The sequence below is a fragment of the Rhinoraja longicauda genome, chromosome 10 (genome assembly GCF_053455715.1).
Source record: "Rhinoraja longicauda isolate Sanriku21f chromosome 10, sRhiLon1.1, whole genome shotgun sequence".
Lineage (NCBI taxonomy): Eukaryota > Metazoa > Chordata > Chondrichthyes > Rajiformes > Arhynchobatidae > Rhinoraja > Rhinoraja longicauda.
The window spans coordinates 11,664,447-11,689,697 of NC_135962.1; the positions used below are offsets into that span (position 1 = coordinate 11,664,447).

General features: G+C 45.8%; 1 protein-coding gene across 1 annotated transcript in view; it reads right to left on the reverse strand.

Annotated features, from left to right (window-relative positions):
* Nucleotides 1-10,487: 10,487 nt before the first annotated feature.
* Nucleotides 10,488-25,251, reverse strand: part of LOC144597602 (transmembrane protein 151B-like) — a 33,530-nt gene continuing 18,766 nt past the window's right edge. The window contains exon 2 of the mRNA XM_078407102.1: nt 10,488-16,147. Within this exon, the coding sequence (XP_078263228.1) occupies nt 14,669-16,147 (1,479 nt within the window). The 3' untranslated portion in view covers nt 10,488-14,668. The remainder of the gene's footprint in view (nt 16,148-25,251) is intronic.

Here is a 25,251-nt window from a genome sequence, read left to right on the forward strand (position 1 = left end):
TAGTAATTGAGGCAGTGCAGCGTAGGTTCACGAGATTGATCCCTGGGATGGCGGGACTGTCATATGAGGAAAGATTGAAAAGACTGGGCGTGTATTCACTGGGGTTTAGAAGGATGAGAGGGGATCTTATAGAAACATATAAAATTATAAAAGGACTGGACAAGCTAGATGCAGGAAAAATGTTCCCAATGTTGGGCGAGTCTAGAACCAGGGGCCAGTCTTAGAATAAAGGGGAGGCCATTTAAAACTGAGGTGAGAAAAATCTTTTTCACCCAGAGAGTTGTGACTTTGTGGAATTCTCTGCCAGAGGGCACTGGAGGCCAAATCACTGGATGTATTTAAGAGAGAGTTAGATAGAGCTCTAGGGGCTAGTGGAATCAAGGGATATGGAGAGAAGGAAGGCACGGGTTATTGATTGGGGACGATCAGCCATGATCACAATGAATGGCGGCGCTGGCTCGAAGGGCCGAATGGCCTCCTCCTGCATCTATTTTCTATGTTTCTATGCATCCAGACCACTGAATGAAAGTGGAGAGTTTAAAAGGAACACAGGACACACAAATTAATCAGGAATTGTAAGCTTGGATTTGTTCAGAAAAGGTTATATAAACCATTCACATAAACCATTTAAACCCCTTGTGTCTCTCTCTCCACAAAGTGTGTAGATGGTAAAGCATTGTGTTACATTTCTTAAATAGACTTGGTAAAATATGGGTTCAGTCTTAAATGTTGCTTTCCACTTTGCGACTTTACCTGCCATTTCATGACCAATCCTAAAATCTTTCAGCTATGAACATACCTTGCTTGTGAGCCATTGGTGAGCTGTAAACTTCCTTTCTGTGATCGCTGTCTTGTTCTTAGTGTTAATAATATTAATATCATTGCTAATTTGCTCTCCCAGCCTTGCATTTCAATGAGTGTGTGTCAGGTTTTGATTTTCCCAAGTGTAGATAACACAGCTCCTGTCAATTTAATTCTACCTCCTGTGAAATTGTGAATGTGGAAGATGGGCACAATCCATTCATTTTGATGAGGTTTTCTAATTATTTTAACACATATCATCCTACGGTAGGTGGGTGGTCTCCTATCAGTCAGAACTGCTTCAGACCATGTAAAGAGAGACTGTAAAGAAGCCCAGTTTGCACACCTTTCCCTCAACATTAATTAATCGTTGCTGCAACTTGCAAACCAGCGTGCACCTAATCCTGCAGCAATGACAGACCCCACACGTGATGCGATGATGGTTGGGGTTTTGCTGCAGAAAGTAGAGTAAAACCAGTGGTGAGTAAATCAGAAGACATTTTCCAGTGGCTGTATGCCCACAGTTGTTGCACCAGTCGTGATGTTGCTCTGAGCTGCCCCGCTCCTGTGGGAGCCCTGTCACCGTGGTACCTTGCCATGGATTCAGCACCAACACCGGGGAAAGCTGGTGAAATCGCCATATTTTTCTGTTAATTACCCAGCAGGAAAACCATGTAAATGTTGCCCTGCCCATTGAAATGGAAGTGAGTTTTTTTAAGGCTTAACAACTACAATTATTGCCAAACAACCTCTCCCACCAGGAAATCGGCTTTCACAAACATGGAATCTTAATCCTTCAGATTTCAGTTACTTGTGGATGTTTTTTCACTGATCTTTTTCTGTCTATGGTGTCTGGATCCTTGACTTAAGCCAGTTTTCATTTCCCTCTCTTTGTTCCACTTTCTGTGCTTTCCTGCTTCAGTTCCACACACCTCCCAGCCTTTGGATTGGCGGTACACAGTCGCATGCCCATGTCCACACTTCTCAAAGCAAGAGGCCGGGACTGAGATTGCACAGCAAGATAGTCTGATGAACGGCAGCAACATGCTTCAGTGATACTGTTTGAGGGGAATGTATTGACAACCGTTTGAACAGAACCTTGAATCCTCTCACCTCAAAGCACAAGGGCAGACAGCACCTTGATTTAACAGTCCTACCCAGTGTAGCTGGACCTCCTTAGCTGCTGCAGTGTTGACGCCCTGGGATTTTGTGTTCAGTATTCTGAAGTGATTAGATTACTTCAGATCGGTTTAGTTGATTGTCACACTGTACCGAGTTACAATGAAATTTCTTTTTGTTTGCGTACTATCTAGTCAGCGTAAAGGCTATACGTGATTACAATCAAGCCATCCACAGTGTATAGAGTAGAATTGTGAAAGAGTGGAGCATTTGTAACGAACGATTGCATGTCCACTTCTGGGATGAGCATGTCTTCGCCACCGTCTTGGGTGATGTGCCATGTGAAGCTCCCTAATTTTGTACGTCAGAGGCACGGGCAATGGCAGTTTTCCACAGCAATTATCCATTGCTGCCTGTCTCAATTTCCCATGGCCATTGCACCTCATACCCAAGATAGACACAAAGTGCTGGAGTAACTCGATGGGTCAGGCAGCATCTTCGGAGAGAAGGGATAGGTGACCTTTTGGGTCGAGATCCTTCATCAAATCAGCCTGTCCCACTGAGTTACTCCAGCACTTTGTGTCTATCTTCTGTGCAAGCCAGCATCTGCAGTTCCTTCCTTCACCTCGTATCCAACTGGTTTACGGTCTGCTAGGGTCCAAAGCAAGAGAACCTATTCCACCTGCCCCAGTAGGTGATGTGCCATCTGTGACAGACCCTCGCACTTTTTTATCTGCACTTTCTCTGTTGCGATAACATTATATTCTGCAAACTGTTTACTTTCTCTTTTTACACCTCCTATGTTATAGACAATAGACAATAGGTGCAGGAGGAGGCCATTCGGCCCTTCGAGCCAGCACCGACATTCAATGTGATCATGGCTGATCATCCACAATCAGTACCCCATTCCTGCCCTCTCCCCATACCCCCTGACTGCTATCATTATGAGCTCTATCTAGCTCTCTCTTGAAAGCATCCAGAGAACTGGCCTCCACTGCCTTCTGAGGCTGAGAATTCCAGATTCACAACTCTCTGAGTGAAAACGTTTTTCCTCATCTCCGTTCTAAATGGCCTACCCCTTATTCTTAAACTGTGGCCCCTTGTCCTGGACTCCCCCAACATTGGGAACATGTTTCCTGCCTCTAGCGTGTCCAGCCCCTTAATAATCTTATGTGTTTCAATAAGATCCCCTCTCATCCTTCTAAATTCCAGTCTATCCAAGCCCAGTCGCTCCCAGTCTTTCAACATACGACAGTTCCGCTATTCCGGGAATTAACCTAGTGAACCTACGCTGCACTCCCTCAATAGCAAGAAGTTCTCCGGTAGGGTTTGATTACACTCCTTCATTTACCTGGATATGGCGTAAAACATCCAGGTAATTTTCCACTGTATCTCGGTGCAGGTGACAATAACAAACCAATATGAAACCAATTAAACCTATTGAAGTCCTGATTCCCTGAAAGGTTGGGAATGGGAGCATGAGGAGTATTCCACTCTTGCACTCACAGGGACCCCCCCCCCCCATCTCCCTTTCTTCTGGTTGAGATCAGCGAACTCAGCACAGATGTGAGTGCAAACTCAGGGCCGTTTGATCTCTAGTAAAAGGTGTTGAGTCCATTTTCTGAGTGACTGTTGTGCTGTAGCAGAGCAGCATCTTTCAGATGAGGTGCTAAACTGAGGCCCATCAAGATCTCTGATGGATGCCAAAAAGGCTGTGACCACTCCTGGCTAATATTTACCCTTAGCCATCAGCACTAAAAACAGATGAATTGGTCATCAATTATTTGCGGGTACTATTGCAACCTTTAAGAAACATTTAGACAGGTGCAACGATAGGGTAGGTTTAGAGGGATATTGGCCAAACGTGGGCATGTGGGACGAGTAGACGGGGCATGTTGGTCAGTGTGGGCTGTATGACCCTATAACAGAGAACACTGCAAACACTCAGTGTGTCAGGCAGCATCTCAGGAGAGAAAAACACATTAAACATTTCAAGTCAATAACCATTTATCAGCTTAAAACACATGGTTTATAACTATTCCCAAATCCGAAGTTATTGACCTGAACCATTAACTCTGTTTCTCTTTCCCCAGAAATGCCGCCGGTCCTGCTGAATGTTTCCAGTGTTTGTTTTTGTTTCAGATTTCCAGTGTTTGTTTTTGTTTCAGATTTCCAGTATCTGCCATACTGTTTCTGCTTTGGGATCTGCTCATTAATTCACTACCGTTTGTCGGAGCTGCCTGTGCAGTGATCGACCACATTACAGCTGTGACTACACTTTAAAGGCACTTAATTGCCTGTTATGCATTAGGGAGAAGCTGAGGTTTACTACGGGCCATGTATAAATTGAAATCTGTCAGTGGTTTACTGTCTGCTAATCCACCCCGCAGTGCTGGGGGGAACCGGAGGTCACATTTCCATTGCTCCTTAGGATCCAGGAGATTGTCAGTGGACATGGGGACTTGATGATCTGGAGGCTGGAAATCTGTCACCTCAGTCTCAGCAATTGCTGCCATTTGTGACCTCTTCTGCCACCTGGTGGCACCTAGACTCAAACATATATGTTAATCTGGTGATACAATTCAGTAAAGAGAACACCCTGCATATTTATAACCACGTGAAACCGGAACCTGCCAAAAATTGGGGCTAGGTCTCAGAACGAAGTAATGAAAAGGAACAGCGAAGTCAAATAAAATTGAAAAGGAAAAGAATTTAAAAGGGGGGAGAAGAAGCAGTCTGAAGAAGGGTCTTGACCCGAAACGTCACCTATTCCTTTTCTCCTTTCCTGACCCGCTGAGTTACTCCAGTTTTATGTGTCTACCTGAAGAGGCAGTGGGTTCTAGGAAAGAGGCCGCAAGGTGTAAGAACAAGGGAATGTACAAGAATCAGACTGTGAGTTATCAGAGGATTTTTGGGCTGAGATTTGAGGGCAACATAAAAATACACATCCTATTACCTTTCACATTCTCAGTGCACCCAAACGAACTTTAAAAGTCACCTCATTTTGAGGCACAGTTAGTGTGGTATTGTAGGAAACGTGACCAATCTCATTGCACTCAAGATCCCAGCAACACAGATGAGCAAATCTTTCGCTGAACTCCACCGCTCAGTCCGTCTTAACCTACCTGATCTCCTGGTGCCTCAGCACTTCAACTCCCCCTCCCATTCCCAATCTGACCTTTCTATCCTGGGCCTCCTCCATTGTCAGAGTGAGGCCCAGCACAAATTGGAGGAACAGCACCTCATATTTCGCTTGGGTAGTTTACACCCCAGCGGTATGAACATTGACTTCTCTAACTTCAGATAGCCTTTGCTTTCCCTCTCTATCCCTTCCCCTTCCCAGTTCTCCCACCAGTCTTACTGACTACATTCTATCTTTGTCCCGCCCCTTCCCCTGACATCAGTCTGAAGGGTCTCGACCCGAAACGTCACCCATTCCTTCTCTCCCGAGATGCTGCCTGACCCCTTGAGTTACTCCAGTATTTTGTGTCTACCTTTGAGCAAATCTTTCTTTCAGTTCCCAGTGAGCCATGCATGGCAGAAGGTCCCGCTGAGCTGTGGCCATCCCCGACACTAGATCTGGCTCCCTCGCCCGCCGCGGAGGAGGGGGGTGAATCGGACGGTGGTGTGCATTGCCACAGAAGATTGTGGAGGCCAAGTCAATGGATATTTTTAAGGCAGAGATAGATAGATTCTTGATTGGTACGGGTGTCAGGGGTTATGGGGAGAAGCCAGGAGAATGGGGTTAGGAGGGAGAGGTAGATCAGCCATGATTGAATGGCGGAGTAGACTTGATGGGCCGAATGGCCTAATTCTGCTCCTATCAGTTATGAACTGTGGAACCGGGAGAGGGAAGCCACCGAACCTGGTCTCTGCTCACCCCCTGACGACCGGTTACCAGAGAGGAGGGAGTCGGGAGTCGGTGATGGCGGCAAACGCTGGACAATGGGCCGGTGAGAATAACTGGGGATCTTACCTTTTTCGTCCCCAAGGTGGGCTGCGGGAGGCGGCCCTGGGACACAAAGGTTGAAGATGGCCGGGCGAGGAGAGGGTCGTCAGTTCCCCGGGTGACTGGATGGAGGCGACGGCTGCAGTGGGGACTGGTAAATGATGACAGAACATGGCAACTCTTGCATATAGACTCAGTGGATGGTTTCTATGTATTATGTACTTATCCGGGGAATGTACTTAGGTATGGCAAAAATCTTACTGATCCATCCGTATGCAAAAAAGAAATTGCTCTACCACGGCGCACGCGATAATAAATGAATCATTGAACCAGTTGAGGGATAATAGCAGTATGTTGGAGAGAACATTTGTGCAGGGCCCTAATTATGATTCCAATTTACAGTGCAGGTGTCCTTCTGACTCAGCACCTTCAGCCCTCTATGGATTCCAGGAATTCATTGCTGAAGCAGTGATACCGTGCTCTAAATGGCTCGATCCTGTTAGTTATCAAAGCACCACACGAGGAACAATGAGTTGCCTCTGCACCTCTGGGTGCATCGTTTTATCCTTAACATTTGTGCCTGCTGATCTTTCTGTTGGGCTTCATGGAAACGGGACGCGAGGCCAAGGAAGTGAAAGTCTGAATGGGATTGGGATGGAGAATTTAAGTGACTGGATCTCCGGGGCCGTGATAACAGAAAGAAAGGAGGTGTGTGGAAAGAGGGGTTCTATCTCCTCACCATGAAGTCTGCATCCTAATCACAGCGCTGATGGAAAATTGCTATGTTATCTGAAAATAGTGAGTGAACCCCTGGCAAAGGAAGGTTCTGTGGAAGGAGGTAGTGATTAAGTGGTAATATACCAAGGGGAGAATGAGGCCACTGCGGGTGACAAATGAAGTCAAAGGTAGCATAAAGACAAAATAGAAAGCGTATAACATGGCAAAGATTATTGGGAAGCTGGAGGATTGGGAAGCTTTTAAAAACTAACAAGGCAACTAAAAAAAAGCAATAAGGGGAGAAAAGATGAAGTATGAAGGTAAGCTAACCAAGACGACACCAAAAGTGTTTACAGATATATAAGGAGTAAAAAGAGGCAAGAGTGGATTTCGGACTGCTGAAAAATGACACTAGAGAAGTGGTAATAGGGAACAAAGAATTGGCAGATGAACTAAATGCTTTTATTGTGTCAGTCTTCACAGTGTTAGATACCAGCAATGTGCTAGAAATTCAAATGAGTCAGGGGGCAGAAGTGAGTGCAGCCACTGTTATAGAGGAGAAGGTGCTTGGGAAGCTGAAAGGTCTCAAGGCAGATAGGTCTCCTGGACCTGATAAACTACACCCCAGGGTTCTGAAAGAGGTAGCTGTAGGAATTGTGGAGGCATTAGTAATGACCTTTCAAGACTCACTAGAATCAGGGCTGGTTCCAGAGGACTGGAAAATTGCAAATGTGACTCCACAAAGGTTGGGTGGCATGGCGTCACAGTGGTAGAGTTGCTGCTTTACAGCGCCAGAGACCCGGGTTCAATTCTGACTACGGGTGCCGGTCTGTATGGAGTTTATACATTCTCCCCATGACCTGTGTGGGTTTTCCCCAGTTCTGGTTTCCTCCCACTACAAAGATGTACAGGTTCGTAGGTTAATTGGCTTGGTAAAATTGTAGATTGCCCCTAGTGTGTATAGGATAGTGTTAGTGTGTGGGGATCGCTGGTTGGCATGGACTTGGTGGGCCGCAGGACCTGTTTCCTCGTTGTATCTCTAAACTAATAAAAGATGCTTGAGAAGGGAGTGAGGCAAAAGAAAGGAAATGATAGGTCAGTTAGTCTGACTTTTGTGGTGGGTAACATTTTAGAGTCCATTATTAAAATTGAGGTTTCAGGATGGAAACACATCAAATAGGCCAAAGTTCAGCGTGGTTTTGTTAAGGGGAAATCTTGCCTAAAAAATCTGTTTCGAGTTTTTTGAGGAAGTAACAAGCAGGATAGACTAAGGAGAGTTGATGGATGTTGTTGATTTGGATTTTCAGAAGGCCTTTAATATGGTACCACACATGAGGTTGCTAAACAAGATAGGAACCCATGGTATTGGAGGTAAGGTACTGGCATAGATGGATGATTGGCTGACTGGCACAAAGCAAAACATGGGAATAAAGGGAGTCTTTTTTGGTTGGCTGCCGGTGACTAGTGGTATTCCGCAGGGGTCAGTTTTGGGTCTTGTACTTTTCATTTTATATGTTAATGATCTGCATGAGAAAATTGAAGGCTTTGTGGCAGAGTTTGCAGATGATATTTAGAGATTTAGAGATACAGCGCGGAAACAGGCCCTTCGGCCCACCGAGTCCGCGCCGCCCGGCGATCTCCACACATTAACACTATCCTAGCGACACTAGGGACAATTTTTACATTTGCCCAGTCAATTAACCTACGTACCTGTATGTCTTTGGAGTGTGGGAGGAAACCGAAGATCTCGGAGAAAACCCATGCAGGTCATGGGGAGAACGTACAAACTCCGTACAGACGGCGCCCGTAGTCAGGATCGAACCCGAGTCTCTGGCGCTGCATTCGCTGTAAGGCAGCAACTCTACCGCTGCGCCACCGTGCCGCCCTATATAAAGATAGGTGGAGGGGCAGGTTGTGTTGAGGAAGCGGGGAGGCTGCAAAAGGACATGGAGAGGTTGGGAGAGTGGACAAAGAAGTGGTATATGGAATACAGCATATGGTCTTGCACTTTGGCAGAAGGAATAAAGGTGTTGACTACTTTCTGAATAGGGAGATGATTCAGAGATTGGAGGTGCAAAGGCACTTGGGAGTGCTCGCGGAGGATTCCCGGGAGGTTAATTTACAATATAAAAGCGAGGATGTAATGCAGAGGCTTTAACAGGTGCTGGTGAGCCCACATTTGGAATATTGTGAGCAGTTTTGGGCTCAATATCTAAGGACGGATATGCTGGCGCTCGAGAGGGTGTGGAGGGGGAAGAAAGCTGAGTGAGGCCGTGGGATTTTGCAGTGGAGCAGTTGAAATGTAGAAACAAGGAACTGCAGATACTGGTTAGTGTCCTTTTTAGGAAAAAATAGTTTTGTAATGTCTTGGCACTAATGTTAACCTAATGGCCCAACTTCTCTTGATTTCCTCAGCAGGGGAAACAGTGCCACTGATCCCTCTCCCCTCAATCAATTCCTTCCAACATTTTAAAAGCGTGACTGGAACTTGCAACGTTTGCTAGTCCTTCTCCATTCCCCTGCTGCCTGTGTAGCATTAACCTGGTTTTCTGCTCACAATTGCAATGCCACCTGTCTGTGCATCATTGTTCCACTCCCAGCTATGATCTGCCCTCTGGTCCAGCATTCTGCAGTTCCTCTTGAGGGCGTAACTCTGCATGAATCTTAGTGCAAAACACTCCACCCCCACATTGCCAACCATCCACCCACACTGATTTCACCCCTGTCTAAAACCCACCTTCTTCCCTGGGTAATCAATTCTTGCCATCTCTAGTCCCCAGACTATTGGAACCCTTCCTCCCATGTTGAACCATTGATTTCTCATTTACCATCTATCCTCTCCCAATACCCCACCACTCTAATCCCCACCCTCTCTCCAGCCGCACACCAAACCTCTCCCCCTGTCTAAACTCTCTCGTCTCACTTATGCCAATTCCACCGGCTCCCTCTCCCAATCCTCAGCACTGCCCTGCTGTCTCCCCGATGCCAGCTTCTCCTTGGCTTCAACCACTGAACTGTGCCCAGTCACTCCTTTACCACTCTCTCTCTCAATGCTCTCTTTTCTTTCTGACAAAACCCAGCCTCTGCCACAAGTCAACTCCACACTCTCCTCAGTACTACCCTCCAAAAGACTAATTCCCTACCCTTGGCCCTCCTAACAGGGCACTCCACACAAGGTTTCTAATGGCATCCCTTCCCGCTGATTACTCTGTCCACTCTTTCCTCATTGACTCTCCGTATTCCCTGATAGCCCCCCCATTTCCAACCCTATTCTCACTGGTAAGCTACACCTTCACCCCACTGGTCATAATCCCGCTGCTCAACGCCCATACTCTCCTCTTGTTTACACATACTTTCTCCCCAATGGTCATACCCCACACTCTTCTCTTCATAACACCCACCTTCTCCCATTGACAATCTCAATCTCTGCCTTGCTGCTCCCGTTACCCTCTACGTGTGGTCACCTACTGTTTCCCTTTCAGTAGTCCCACCGGTTCTCACCATCCAGCCCTCACCCTACTGGGATCCCCACAGGACCCTCTCACTTTTTTTCCTCCCCGGCTCCTACTTTTTCCACCTGGCCTCATCGCCATATGCCCAAGGGCTACCCTGCCCCTCTACATTAGTCTCCCCACCTTCTCCACTGGCCATCCTATCCCATCCCTCACTCTGGCTACCTAATCACTTCCTTCCACACTTCCATTCATATTGAGTACTAGTTGGGAAGTAGAGGCTGGTATTCCTTTATGGCTACTCTTTAACTCCTTGCATGCAGGATAGTTCTGCCTAGCAGACAACCCCTTACATCTGTGGTAACACCCCAACTCCACGTGATGGCAACCCACTGAAAGGCGACTCAAGAGTTTGATTTCAATTTTTTTTTATTCCAACAGTATCAGTAAGAAAGTGACAGTCATACGCCAAGGGTTAGTGGGGGGTGGGTGGTGCGGGAGGGGTTGAGCAGGAAGACAATGGACCCACCAGCCAGGAGCAGTTACTGAAGGACTGCTAGTCCACGCTGCAGACAAACACGAGACACAAAGCATTCAGATGCTCCGGCATCACTCTGCCACCTTGGGCCCACTGCTTGACATTCTTGGCAAGGTTTTTGTTTGCATAGTTAATCCCAGTTCAATATTCCAGTGTTAACAGTCAAAGGTATAAGGGCTTTGCAAACATTAGATTGGGCAAAGTGGCCAAGGTCAGCCTACAGCAGAGGGGGAAGGTGAGGGTGGCAAGATGTTGAACTCACTCCTTGCACCTTCAAAGCTTTAGCATGTCACAGAAAAATCTCCAAAGTCTTGTTTCTATCCACAAACCGCATAGACTCCAGACACACCAGATTAAGATTTCTCAATTTGCTTTCTAATCGCTTCCTGAAGATCAAACTCCTCACTGGAAGGTGCTTCCCCCTGGACCACGTGGCTTCTAACAGGGCTAGTGACTAGAGGCTGGCAGCAGGCTGTTTAATTGCAGGCACTGTTACAGCTAAGTTGCATTCTGCCCTTGTTTGACCTCCACACATGAAGCAGTTATGGGGTTGATTAGCACACTAAATTCCAGCAGTTGAGAGAAGCCACTCTCGGCATTCAGAGTGAAATTTCCCTGTGGCTTGGAGGATTTGGATTTGGAACCATGTCTGGGACATGAGCAATAAACCCAGTCTGGCACAAAGGGAGTGCTGCACAGTCCGAGGTACCGTTTCTCATAGGAGATATTAAACAGACAGGCTGTCAGTGAAGCATTACAGATGCCTTGGCATTATTCAGTTAAGGGCTGGTGAGTTCACCTTGGTATATATAGGTGGCGATTATGCAACCTTCAATCACGAGTGAAGTAGTGCAGTGATTAAGTTATGGAACTAACACCAGATGTCTGGACTGAAATCAGACACCAGAACCAATAATCTGGAAAAACATGTTCAAATCACATCCCAGCAACTTTAAACACAAGTCATAAATAAATAAATCGATCTGGGATTGAAACAAAAATTGCAACAGTAATGGTAACCGTGGAACAACCAGACTTATTAAAAACATACCTGTCACACTAATGTCCTTCAAGGAAGGAATCAATATTTATGTACTTTCAGATCCACCAACTGCTCTCCGAAGTGGCTGAATATGCCACTTATTTTAGGGGTTGATTATTGATGGGTATCAACTGCTGCCACTTCCAGTGTTATGTCCACGTGTGGCAAAGAAAATGGATTTGTCATGACTATTTGGCTGCCCACTCCTTGCTGCGTGCAAAACCTTGCTAGAAAACATTCACATTCGCTCTCTTTTGAGTCCACATGGTCAGGTGCAGAACAAAGGATCCATTTATTCTGTCCACACCTCAGCGTCTTAATTCATTTAAGGGCCAATTGCTCAAACAACTTCCAGGGACATTCCACTGAATCAACCAAGTAAGGACGTGATGGGCAGTGTTATACTCTGCTGCTTAATCAATTGCATTGTAGGGGGCAATGGCTGATCTCATGTTAAAACCAAGGCGCAGGAAGGTTTTATACTGACCTTTTCACAGAGGCTGTCAATGAAATCACTGTTGTAATGTCAGAAACTCCCCAGCTAGCTGGTGTACAGCAAGATTCCACTTGAAGTAATGAATGGATGACCAGTCTTGGAGTGATGATGGTTGAGGGTTGATTATTAACTGGGGTAACATAGAGAGCTTCAATTTTTTTCTCCAAAATAGTACCTTGTGAACATTTACATATAAATCAGGGTTATATTGCACGCAAAAAAACAGCAGATTCTGGCAAGGCAGCACAGTTTTCACCAGAAGTCTTTGGTTCTGGGTTTGAGTTCAATGCTTCTTGCCCAAGGCTGCTTTCCACTGAACTGGCACACAGAGTCACAAACATTGCCACCCAGAGTTTGTTCACAAGAGATTAATGGATAATTCCAGGAGGCTTTAGGTTGACCTGCTCATGACTCCTGAGTAAGACAGTGGGAAACCCAGTTAGTCTTTCACTCAACCCACCGCTCCCCCTCCCCCTCCATTTCCAAACCTCCTGCTGGTACCCATTGTGCCACCACCACTGCCAAAACTTCACCACCACTCTGCCCGGAAGAATAAACTGGTTACTAAGGACACCTTTAGCTTGTTTAAATGTGCAACAGCTCAGCATCAAAACGAATATTCCACTAACTTGTTCATACTTAAGGCCATGAACTGTCTGCATTGCTGGTAACCATTCTGTCACCTCTTGTTCTAACTCTGAAACAGGCTGTTAGGAGTTCCTCAAATTAGATCTTCATCTGCACACCAAGTGCTCATTGGTTCCCTAAATATTCTTACTTAACAAAAATCCAAACAATCTCAATCCCCGGTCTTGAGAGTGGGAATTCTAAATGTTCACCTTTCCTACGTAAAGCAGATTTTGGGGAGATGAAAGAAACTTAGAACCAAGAGAAAGGCTATCATGTCAACTCTCTAACAAGCTATCAAATGAGTTCACTATCTCTGGGCCGAACCAAAGCTCTGAAAATTATTTCCTTTTCAAATATATGCACAATTGACCAGCAGATATCAATCTTACTTAACAATAAATTTACAAATTGAACCTAACTAATGTGTTGGGTTTTGCTACACGCTCTAGAATCAGGAGTCAAGAGGATTCAGGAGAAGAAGAGTGATGAGCCTAGACAGCAAAGATTTTAGACAGAAGGACATAATGTGACAAGATCCAATGGGTGATAGGAATAGGAACTGGAGCTTCTGATGTTTGAGGTGGATCTTAAAATCCTTACCAGATCTGTTCTTAACAAAGCTGAGCTGCTCATTGGATCTGTTATGTGCAGGTTATTGTTATGATATCCTGATCTTGTGGTATTGTGACTGAGCTGTGACCCCATTTAGATAGGGGAATATCATACCATAATGAACCAGTGCTTCAATAGATGCATTACAATGGTGGATAGAGGAATATTATAACAGTGTGACCCACCCCCACCCTCCAAAGCCCCATAAACAGATGAAGAAACAATGTGCAAAGTGACTGTATCCTGACTATTTCCAATCATCTGTCTACCGCATGTGTTAAAGAGCAAAAGGTTTGCAAGAGCAGCTTCTCCCTGTGCAAAGTTACACCACTGTCACTCTGGGTTAAGTGTCCAGGGCCATCAGTCTGTTTGGTAGAACATACACCCAAGTCAGTACACCAACAAGCTGCTTGTTTGAATGTATGTTGTCAGAAACATAGAAAATAGGTGCAGGAGGAGGCCATTTGGCCCTTCGAGCCAGCACCACCATTCATTGTGATCATGGCTGATCATCCACAATCAGCAACCCGTGCCTGCCTTCTCTCCATATCCTTTGATTCCGCTAGCCCCTAGAGCTCTATCTAACATCAGGTCATGCAATTCACTCATCGGCTTGGACCAAAAAAACTCTTAGCTCCTCTGACTGCAGTAAGATACAAACTGCAAGTCTGCAAATTAACTTACCTTACCTTCTCTTCACCCGCCTATCGTTGAAAAGATTTTAACCGGAAAACTCCTGTCGGAATCTTTTGGGAGTTTAGCATTTGGCAGCTTCTGAAAGAAATCCAGAAAGATCTCCCAGTCTTGTAACTCTTGGTGGGGTTCACCTCTGTTGAAGCTAAGCCATATAAACCAGCACTGACCAATCTCACAGCAGCATCCCAGAGAGATCATCACATCATGGATGCAAACTGCACCTTTGGCGTGAGGAATCTTTCTGGGACTGAAATACATATTGACAGGTTTTTGATAGGAGGGGATTTGTGGACAATAGGGGAGGTAAACATGAGTTTCTCACAAGCATGGTGAATGGAGGCAGGGGAGTTTGGAAAGGATTGGAGAGAAGATCCCAGAACCTGGGAGCTTCTAGACGAAGACGTGGCCGGGTGCAGTAGATGCAAGAGGGGACAGGAGAAGTGCTGAGGACTGCGAGGTTTGAAGGACATTACAGAGAGGAGGATTTATTCACAAAATGCTGGAGTAACTCAGCCGGTCAGGCAGCATCTTGGGAGAGAAGGAATGGGTGACGTTTCGGGTCGAGACCCTTTCTTCAGACAGAGGAGGAGTGGGTGGCGGCTCAGAGGATGAAGGGTCACAATGATGTTTCCAGGCAGGAGTTCCGTCGGATGTAATACCTGCGCCCGTCCCCCTCTCGGCCCTGGCAAGGCCGGTGGACGATGAGCACCGGGAAGAAGCGGGCGTCCTGGTAGTTGGGCGGGCTGTCGCTAATGGCCAGCTGGCTGGAGTAGGAGCGGCAGTGGTCGTCGCGGTCGTGGCCTCGCTCGTTGACGCTGACGTTGATGTTGCTGCTGCGGCTCCGCCACAGGCCGGTGCCGGTGCCGGTGCCGGTGCGGCCTGAGCCGTGCAGGTGGCACAGCGAGAAGCGGCTGGTGTCGAGCGAGATGCGGGAGTGGCTGCGGCCCACGTTGCGGGAGAAGATGGAGGAGGAGCTGGAGCGGCCGTCGCAGTCGCTGGCGCGCACGATGCCGCAGGTGGAGTAGCCGTTGCAGATGGAGAGCGAGGCCAGGTCCATCAGCACGGCCTCCGAGTAGCTGGGGATGAGCTGGCGGTTGCTGCGGATGTGCCACTCCAGCTCGGTGCTGTCCACCGTGCCCACCCGGGCGGCCGGCGAGCACAGGCCCAGGCCTAGGCCCAGCCCCGCCTCCTCGGTGGGCGTGGCCGCCGCCGCCGCCGCGTACTCCAGGCCGAACAGCTTCTCCACGTGGTAGTGAACGTACGCCGTGCGGTACTCGACCAGCACCCGCAGCGGCCATGACAGCAGCAGTAGGCCTGCCGCCCAGAAGGCGTAGTGGGAGATGTACCAGGGCAGGCAGTCGGGGTGAGCGTACACCAGCAGGTAGTCCTTGAACTCCACGTTCTTCAGCTGCATGCCCTCACGGGCCTCCATGTAGTCGTCCAGCCCCTCCACCTCGCTGAAGAAGTGCGCCCGCTGGTTGAGGTAACAGTTCTCCGACTCGGTGTTGGCGAAGCTGAAGCACTTGGTGAAGCGCAGGCGGGTGGCCGGGTGGCGCTCCAGGCCCAGCAGCCGCTTGGAGACGTCGCGGACGCCGCAGCGGCCGTACTCGAACTCGGCCTCGGCCACATGCGTGTTGACCCGCTCATGGTACACCTGCGTGGTGGTGTAGGCGTCGCCGTTGCGGTAGCGGGTCACCTGGCGGGTCCGCCGCACGAAGTGGTAGCTGATGGCCTTCCACCAGATGCAAGGGGTGGCCAGCTGCATGCGGCCGATGCGCTCGTACACGCTGTCGATGTCCGCCTTGTACTGCAGCTCGCTGCGGGCGTGGCAGTGCCAGCACTCCACCAGGTAGACCATGTAGAGCATGGCCAGGAAAGCCAGGGGGATGTACACGTACCCGTTGGAGCAGGGGCTGTCATGGTAGATCATGGACTTGCCCTTCAGGGAGCTGTCGAAGCTGAGTTTGGTGACCCGCGTTAACTGGCACCAGGCCACGGCCCCCAGGCAGCCGTACATCAGCAGCGAGAGGATCAGGCACTTCCAGTGTGACTCCCTGCACACAGAGGTACTCAGTGACTGCTTCGCTGGTCTCTGCTGCTCGTGGTCCATCCCAAGGCAAGGAGGCAAAGGGAACAAGAAATGGAGAAATGTTAACGTGGGAGGTAACCTTTTTATAATATAAGAGATAGACAATAGGTGCAGGAGGAGGCCATTCGGCCCTTCGAGCCAGCACCGCCATTCAATGTGATCATGGCTGATCATTCTCAATCAGTACCCCGTTCCTGCCTTCTCCCCATACCCCCTGACTCCACTATCCTTAAGAGCTCTATCTAGCTCTCTCTTGAATACATTCAGAGAATTGGCCTCCACTGCCTTCTGAGGCAGAGAATTCCACAGATTCCCATTCTCTGACTGAAAAAGTTTTTCCTCATCTCAGTTCTAAATGGCCTACCCCTTATTCTTAAACTGTGGCCCCTTGTTCTGGACTCCCCCAACATTGGGAACATGTTTCCTGCCTCTAACATGTCCAACCCCCTTAATAATCTTATACGTTTCGATAAGATCCCCTCTCATCCTTCTAAATTCCAGTGTATACAAGCCTCGTCGCTCCAGTCTTTCAACATATGACAGTCCCGCCATTCCGGGAATTAATCTCAAGCCCACATCTAATCTTGCGTTACAGTTTATGCTATCTATCATTCTACCCCACAGATTTTGAAGAGTGCATTCTATCCTCCTTATCCTCTTTTGATCTCCTGTCTCTCTGCGTAATCTCTCATTTCATACTGTGTCCCCACGTAATCCATTGTGCTTTAGACTCACAAACCTTATCCAATTTACTACATTATGAACTTTGTCCATTTAAATGGTCTCCCACATTCTGGGAGGTCCTGATTTCTTTCTGTCCTTACACTAATTTCATTGACGGTCCATTTCCTGGAGCCATCTGAAGAAACAATCCACAAGATTAGTCCCAAAGATAAATGGCCCCAAACACTGACCCTAAATTAGCCGACCCAAACCCATTTCTTCTGACAGTTACACGGCCGTGTGAACTTTGTGGAATCAAACATCATGTTTGATTACAAATACTGCTGATGATGGTCATCTGCAAGGAAAACAGACATTTCTGGAAACACTCAGAAAGTTAGTCGGCATCTGCAGAGAGACAAAACTGAGACATTGTAAACTGTTCATCCCAGAGGCACGCAACCTCTGATTAACTCTCCATAAATTCATTCAACTTATTAAAAAAACATTCATTTTTTTAGGATCTGAGCATCATTACCAAGGCTAGGATTTATTACCCAACCCTGACTGTACCTGAGCAGATAATGGTGAGTTGCAGTCTTGAACTGCAGTAGTTATACTGGTGAAGGAACTCCTGCAATGCAGTTAGACAGCAAATTCCAGGAGTTAGACCCAGTGACGATGAAGGACTGGTAATATTTATGGGTCAGGAATGTGCAGAACATGGAGGGGGACCTGCCTGGTACCCCATGCACCTGTGACTGTTGATCCCTTTGTGTGGTAAAGGTCACTAGTTTTGGGAGGTGCGATCAGATTAACCTGGGGGAGTAATTGCAGATCATTTTGTGGATGGTTCATACTGCACCATTAGTGGTGGAAATGAATGCTTAGAATGATGGGCGTGGTACAAGTTCTGCAGGCTTTTTTGCCATGAGTGCTGTTTTTTGTGCTCATCCAAGAAACTGGAGAAAATTCCATCATGCTCCTGATTTGTGCCTTGCAGATGGTAGAATAGCTTTGGTGTGTCATAGATTGAGTCACTGACTACAGAGTAGCATCTGACCTGTGTTTGTAGCCATGGGATTAATGTGGCTGATCCAGTTTAATTTCTGGTCACTGGAATTGAAGGTGGGGCACTTGATGTTGACAATGACCTGATGATGGACCTGGCCATTGTATTACAAAGATCTGTGATTAGATTCTCTCTCTGGTTGGAGATGTTCATTATATAGTGTTACTTCACAGCCCATGCCTGAATGTTCACTAGGTCTTGCTGCATATAGGTAGCGAAAAGGCAATCAGACCCACAGGCATCATGCCTTTCAGACCTGTCTGATCCACTCACTAATACTAACTGCACACTTCCTGAGAGGGGAGGAGTCCAAAGGTGAAAATCTCTAGCTAATTTGGGTTCCCTCTGAAAGAACAGTCAACTCATGCTGTCTGCTCTAGAATGAAGCATCCGGCGAGAACAAATATCCCGTGACACACTCCGTGAACCCGAGGAAACTCACGTGGTCAATCGGGAAAACCTGCCAACTCCACACAGACAGCACCCAAGATCAGGATTGAACCCAAGGCTCTGGCATTATGAGGCATAACTTTACCAGCTGCGCCACCCTGTGCCAGTCGAGGCTTCTCTTTGGAATCGTGCACTCCCATACAAATATGTTCAAAGACAGCATCAATTATGTCATACTTAGTCACATATATAGACTAATTTATAATATATTGAATGAAGGAGGTGGCAGAAAGTATTGGGCATTGCCCAGTCCATCACGGGTATTGACCTCGCCACTATCAAAGGAATCTACTGGAAATGCTGCTGCAAGAAGACAGCTAATATTATTAAAAACTCACACCACCTGGCCAGGCTCTCATCTCGCTGTTACCATCAAGAAGAAGGTACATGAGCTTGAAAACCTTTACTTCCAAGTTCAAGAGTGGCTTCTTCCCATCAACTGAAGATAGACACAAAAAGCTGGAGTAACTCAGCGAGACAGGCAGCATCTCTGGAAAAAAGGAATGGGTGACGTATCGGGTCGAGACCCCTCTTGCCATCAACTATCAGGCTCTTGAACTACACTGCACAATCCTACTTCAGCAACAAACCTTCTTTGGACCTTGTATAGGGGGCTGCACTATGTACTTTGGCTTGCATGATTACAGTCTGGTTACTTAGTATTAACTGATAAATATAATAAACAATAATAAATTATTTGTTGTGTTGTGATAATGTGCAAGTAAGTATTTCATTATTCCATTCCTAGTGCCTGTGACAATTAAACACACTTGATCCTTACAGTGCATCCATTTTTAAAGAAGGTTGAAACTCATTTATCAACATTTACAAATTTACAAGTTAAACTGATCCCCTAATCTTTAAATTCTCTGACCTTTCTAACTGGACTAGTGTTGCAATTATGAATCCTGGAGATTGGACACATTTTTAGTGCAGCATCCATCTGTGGACTCACTAAAGGCCATTGCCTTTAGTCGTGTTTTGAGTAATCAACAATTGTTAGAGTCACATCAAGAGTTTATTTAAACTATAATTATCCTCACTATTCTTGCGGGCATTATGCACTGAGAACAAGTGTTCTAAATGGATGTCTATGACTGTCTCACCAACTCTTACAAGATGATTCTTCAAGCTATATTTCGCTACTATCTCTCTGATAGACTACTTGTTCATTTCCGAATTGCCTTGTGGTCTTGTCTCATGAGCTTATACTGGAATCTGAATGCCCATTGTTCGTAAGATGTGTGGTGATACTTAATTTGTTTTAAATGCCCCTCCTTCCACCTTGAGTTCCATATTTAGCAGAACCAGACTCAAACATGTCATTACTCATGCATTAGGATTATGCAGGAAGGTACCCTACCAACCCATGTGCACTGGAGCAATCTACAATGGGCTACATAATAACCTACTTCTTTGGGATATGGTAGGGAAATGGAGCATCTATGGGAAACCCAATGGGTCACAGGGAAATCTCACAATCTCCACATCTGTGGGTGGCATAGGAGGCACTGTAGAGAGTGCCGCTGAACCATAATTCCAGTGTCATGGATTCATCTTGAGGTTTTAAATCTTTGAGCTAATCTTTCCTGAACAGAGTGTGTTGGAAGGAACTGCAGATGCTGGTTTGCACCGAAGATAGACAAAATGCTCAGCGGGATAGGCACCATCTCTAGAGAGAAGGAATAGTTGATGTTTCAGGTCGTAACCCATCTTCAAAACTTCTTCTGAACAGAGTTAGTCTCGTTGCATAATTGACCATTGTAACTGGTAACTTCACTTTCTGACCCTGAAGAGACTCTACACATTGCATCTAATTTGGAGTTTTCCCTGTCTTGCCAGAATGTCTTCAGATGGAGCCTGCTTTACACTAATGGTACTTTTCTAAACCTCTTAATGTACTTAATGTACCCATAATTGAGCAGTCAGCAGTTTAATGTTCATACCGACATTCTGGTCATTAACTCACTTTCACTTTTAAATCACAATGATTTCGATTATTATTGAAAATAGTATGCATACTATGTAAGGTTTGTTCTTCAGGCAGACACATCAGCTTCCATGTGATACAAGCTTCTCCTTTGTCCCTGTTATCAATGTTTCCTTCCACTAAGAGCCTATTGTACTGACATTATTCTGTCTTGCCATCCATGTCTGCCTTTGTGCACTGAAGCATTGTGCCCTCTCTTTTAACAGTTACTCTACAGTTAGATTGGTGCCACGATTGAATTTCTCGGCAAATAATCCGGAGCCTGGGCAAACAATTCATAGAATGGAGTTCAAATCCCACCCCCACAACTGTGGAGCTTTAATTTTGTTTACAATTTGGTTTGGGGGCAGCACAGTGACACAGCTACTGGCTTCAATCCTGACCAGCAGTGCTGTATGTGTGAAATTTGCACATTCTCACCATGACCGCGTGCGTGGGTTTGCCCCAGCTGTTCTGGTATCCACTGACATCAAAGGGCCGAATGGCCTACTCCTGCACCTATTTTCTATGTTTCTATGACATCCCAGGAACATGTGGGTTGGTGGCTTAATGGGTTGCTGTAAATTTTTTCCCCAATCTAGGTAAATGGTAGAATCCGAGGGGGGGGGGGGGGTTCGGTGCGAATGTAGGAAAACTAAAAAAGGATTCATGTAGGATTAATGCAAATTGGTGCTTGATACTTGATGTTGATTCCATTATGTAGATCTCCATGACTGGACAGACTGCATTACATTAGCAGTAAGTTTCTCCACCGCTCGTATTTTTTGTGCCAAAGACTTAGATTTACTCTTGCAAATTCTGCCATCTAACCATGCACCACATTCACACTGATAGTGAGCACAAGCTGAAAAACGTTGCAATTTTCTGAAGTCATCTCTGTTGATTTTTCACATATGCTCACATATTAAGTTTTGCATTGTGAATAATTTAAACTAAATCTGTTCATCATGCCCTGCGGCACTTAGATTAGAAATATGTCAAAATTATACAAATTCTTTAACAATATTTTATCAATACTAATGGTCTCTCTGAGCTTTAGTTTCCAATTACAAATTTATAACTTTCTTTGTTCTCTGAGGGAGTTGGTTCAAAAGGATTTTGCAATCATACCATCGTCTTATCAAATTAAATATCTATGGTCTTGCGTGCACCAGAAAGTTGTGTATCCTAGCCTTGTTTCATCAGCATGATTCTGGTGTTATTTTCTCAATTGGTTTCATTTTGAGTAGGCACCATTTTTTCCTTGTCCTCAATTGATAGTTGATAGTTTTTGCTGCAAAATCAGTTCCACATAACTGAAGGGTCTGACATTTTATCATTTACATAAGTTTCTGGATGAAGTCTGTCCAGGTCTGATCTGCCATCTTGCACCATTCCCATTTTAACTGCTGCAAGGTCTAACTCGACAATCACAAGTACTTTTAAATCTCCTATGCTGGAGTCTAACTTGAGTCCCGTCACTTGCAGTCTGCCTGATGAATTGTTGTGGCCACTCTCCCACCCTGGGTATACAATGCTTGATGCCGTCAACAATATCTATTTTGAGTTGCTTCAAACATTTTTCAATCCTTGTCGACTGCAGTGTTTTAGAAACATAGAAAATAGGTGTAGGAGTAGGCCATTTAGCCCTTCGAGCCAGCACTGCTATTCAATATGATCATGGCTGATCATCCAAAATCAGTACCTCGTTCCGGCTTTTTCCCCATATCCCTTGGTTCATTTAGCCCTAAGAGCTAAATCTAACTCTCTTGAAATTTTGCCTGAAGTAAATGCAGCGTGTAATACACAGAGGCCTCCAAGAGGTGTGTTTAGGTTAAACGGAGTTCTTAGAGTGTGTGTAACTAAATATGTCACGGTTGACATCACACTTTTTAATATACTAAAAGATGGCACTTGATGTTAACAATATCTCAGAGTCTCTCCAGGGATGCCTGACCCGCTGAGTTACTCCAGCACTTTGTGTTCCCCCCCCCCCCCCCCCCCCCCAGACTCTCCCACCAGTAAACAGGATTCAGCAACCCCTTCTCACCTGGATCCATTTATCATGCCAGCTCTTGCCCCACTCACTCCCCTCATCTCTTTCTGCCAGCTACCTCCATTCTACTCCATCACTCTGAAGGATGGTCCTGACCCAAAAAGTCATCCGTCCACTTCCCTCCACAGATGCAGCTTGGCCTGCTGAGATCCTTCGGCCCTTTATTTTTTTGGCTCAAGGCTCAGCACTGTTGGGATAATTAGACGCCAACTTGATTACGATATTGAATCACTCGTGTGCCTTCCTTTCTGAGTTTCAGTCGTTTTACCGTAACAATGGGCAGCACCAATTGAATTTCTGTTTTACCTTCTATATAGCTTTCTGTCCCTGGAGTACCTCACTGGAGGGTTATCAAATAAGATTTGGCACTGGTGTAAAAATTAGACTGAAAATAATTAATAGATCAAGATGAATACCTTTTAAAATTCTCCCGAAAGGAGACTTAAATAGGGAAGAGAGGATTAGAAAGGGAATTCAGGAGCTCCGGGGCTTGTCAACAAAAAGTGGGACTGCCAGTGTTGGTAGAATGAAAATCTGGAAAGCTCACAAGAGGTGACCAGGCTGACTTGAGAGACTGCAGGTATTTAAAGAGATGGAGAAGAGCAAGGCCTTGGAAGGATCTATAATAAAATCAAGATTTTAAAATTTCCAGGAATAATTGCTGAGCCAAGGGCATGAGTACTCCAGCTGGCATATGGATGGACTGGCAAGGAAGTGATTTAAGATGCAGACAGCAGTTTCCAATGAGCAGAAGTTAATGTAAATGGAAGATAGTTAGCTAGTCTGGAAACACAGGGTTAGTCCCCAAGAGGTAACAAAGCATGAGGGTTTCAACAGCGGAATAGCCGAGAGTGTGGAATCAAATGATGTTATGGAGGTAGAAGCAGATGGGCTTGGATTTAAGTTGGGATTTCACCTAGGGGTGAAGAGCTTATTTCAGATGAATGTCGAAGAGAGGACTGGGCTCCAGTTATCCTTCAGTTTATCTCAGAGTATCCAACTTCCCCATTGTAATCATTGAAGCCATTTTGTAGCAATGAAGATAGCAGACCTTACTCTCGAAAATGGAATTCAGTTCATCCTTTGAATAACTAAATCAAAATTGCTGACCTCCAAGGCATGGGTCTGAGTTGTGAGGCCTAGCCCTCACTCACTAATCCTAATATTAAGTTTTATTTGCAACTCCAGATAACAACTTTAATGTTGTCATGTATTCCAAGACTCTTCTCAGCATCTTATTCTGATATGGCATACTTCCAAGAGATATCTGGCAAGGTAAGACTAGGGAACTTTGCCAATGCTGGTGGCCTTTAGGCGATTGTGCGATGAGAGGGAGCAAGTGGGTGTGGAGTGAGTGGTGATGATCGCGATGAGTGGGAGGAGAGAATGATGGGGTTTGGCAACATCTTGCATGCTTTGAAGCATGTTTGGGACTGAGCTTTTCTGCACCTACTAGCTCCTCATTCGAAAAAGTATATTTAAAAATCTCCCCTTGCTAATCGTAGCAAAGGGACAACCTAACAAGACCACCTTTAAGGACTGCCAAGTTTTTCTGAGTGCTTCAGATCAATGCTACGTTTCTCGCAGGCATTAGTTCCTCTTATACACAAAGCAGCTAATATCTCTCCCTGGCTTGGGTGCTGCACGGTGATTCATCGGTGTCACAAATCAATAATTGACGTTCTCACTGAACGCCTGCCTCCCGTCCCAAATGTTGGAGGCTCCGATGAGGGCAACGAGAGCTGGCAGCTGGGCTATGTGCAGCTGGATCTTTCAGGCATCATCTCTGTAGGCAGCGCAGTTGTTGAAACCTCCACAAGATGCTGGCTCTCCAGGTTTACTGATCCCTTGCTGAGAAATTCTGAGCATGCAAGATAAATGGTGCAGCTGAGATGTGATTATTTCCGTGGATGGCCCCAAAGGCGGGGGACATCTGTTCTTATTCTCCCTTCATGTTGTACCAACTCTGAACATATTCCAGTGATCAATGGGTTGTGAGCCTGCCATGGGTAAAATTCTGCGTCCTAGCAGCTGAATTATTTAGGCAAGACGCCCCAGATTTTCTTTAATGGTTATTGACACCTTGCTAAGAATCAGGCCACTAAATTGCAGAGCAATAATTACCGTAGATTGGTTTGTCATGTCTCAGTGGCACAGTGGTTAAATTACTGGAGTACCATCCTTATGGCTGATCATTTATGTTGAGATGCTTTCAATTCCATCACGTCAGCTGAAAATTTTAAGTTCAATTGATAAAGTAAATATGAATATAAAATTAATGACAAGTGAAAATACTGGATTGTTATTAAAAATCCATCTAGCGCACAAATGTCCTCCAGAGAAGGAAATCCAGTTCTTATCCACATCTGGCCTGTATGTGAATCTGAATCCATAAATGTGATTGAATCCTAATTGCCCGCTCAGTTCATGGGCAATTAAGATGGACAATAAAAGGGGATACAGCAGCTAATTCGCACCTCCTGTGAATGAAGAACATAAAGAAACTTTCGGTTTCTACTTTGCCTGTAATTGGTTTTCCGAAGCCCTTATGCTTCATCACACTGAGTTGTTTCAAGATTAAATATGCATGTGCATCTCTCAAGAACTTTACTCTCATTGAACTCTGAATGCCAATTCTACTAATTATTGCACACTACAGAATATGGATACATCGGAGCGGGCAGGAGCCATTCAGTTCTTCCAGCCCACTCTGTGATTCAATTAGATCACAGCTATATTATCTTCATACTAACTCTACATATATTAACTCCGAAACCCATCTCAGTGGCCTCAGTCACCAAAAATCTATCACTGAATTTAACTCCAAACATCCACAATCCTTTGGAGTTGAGAATTTCAAATACCTCCTTTGAGAGGAATAATGCATCTGACTGGCATTA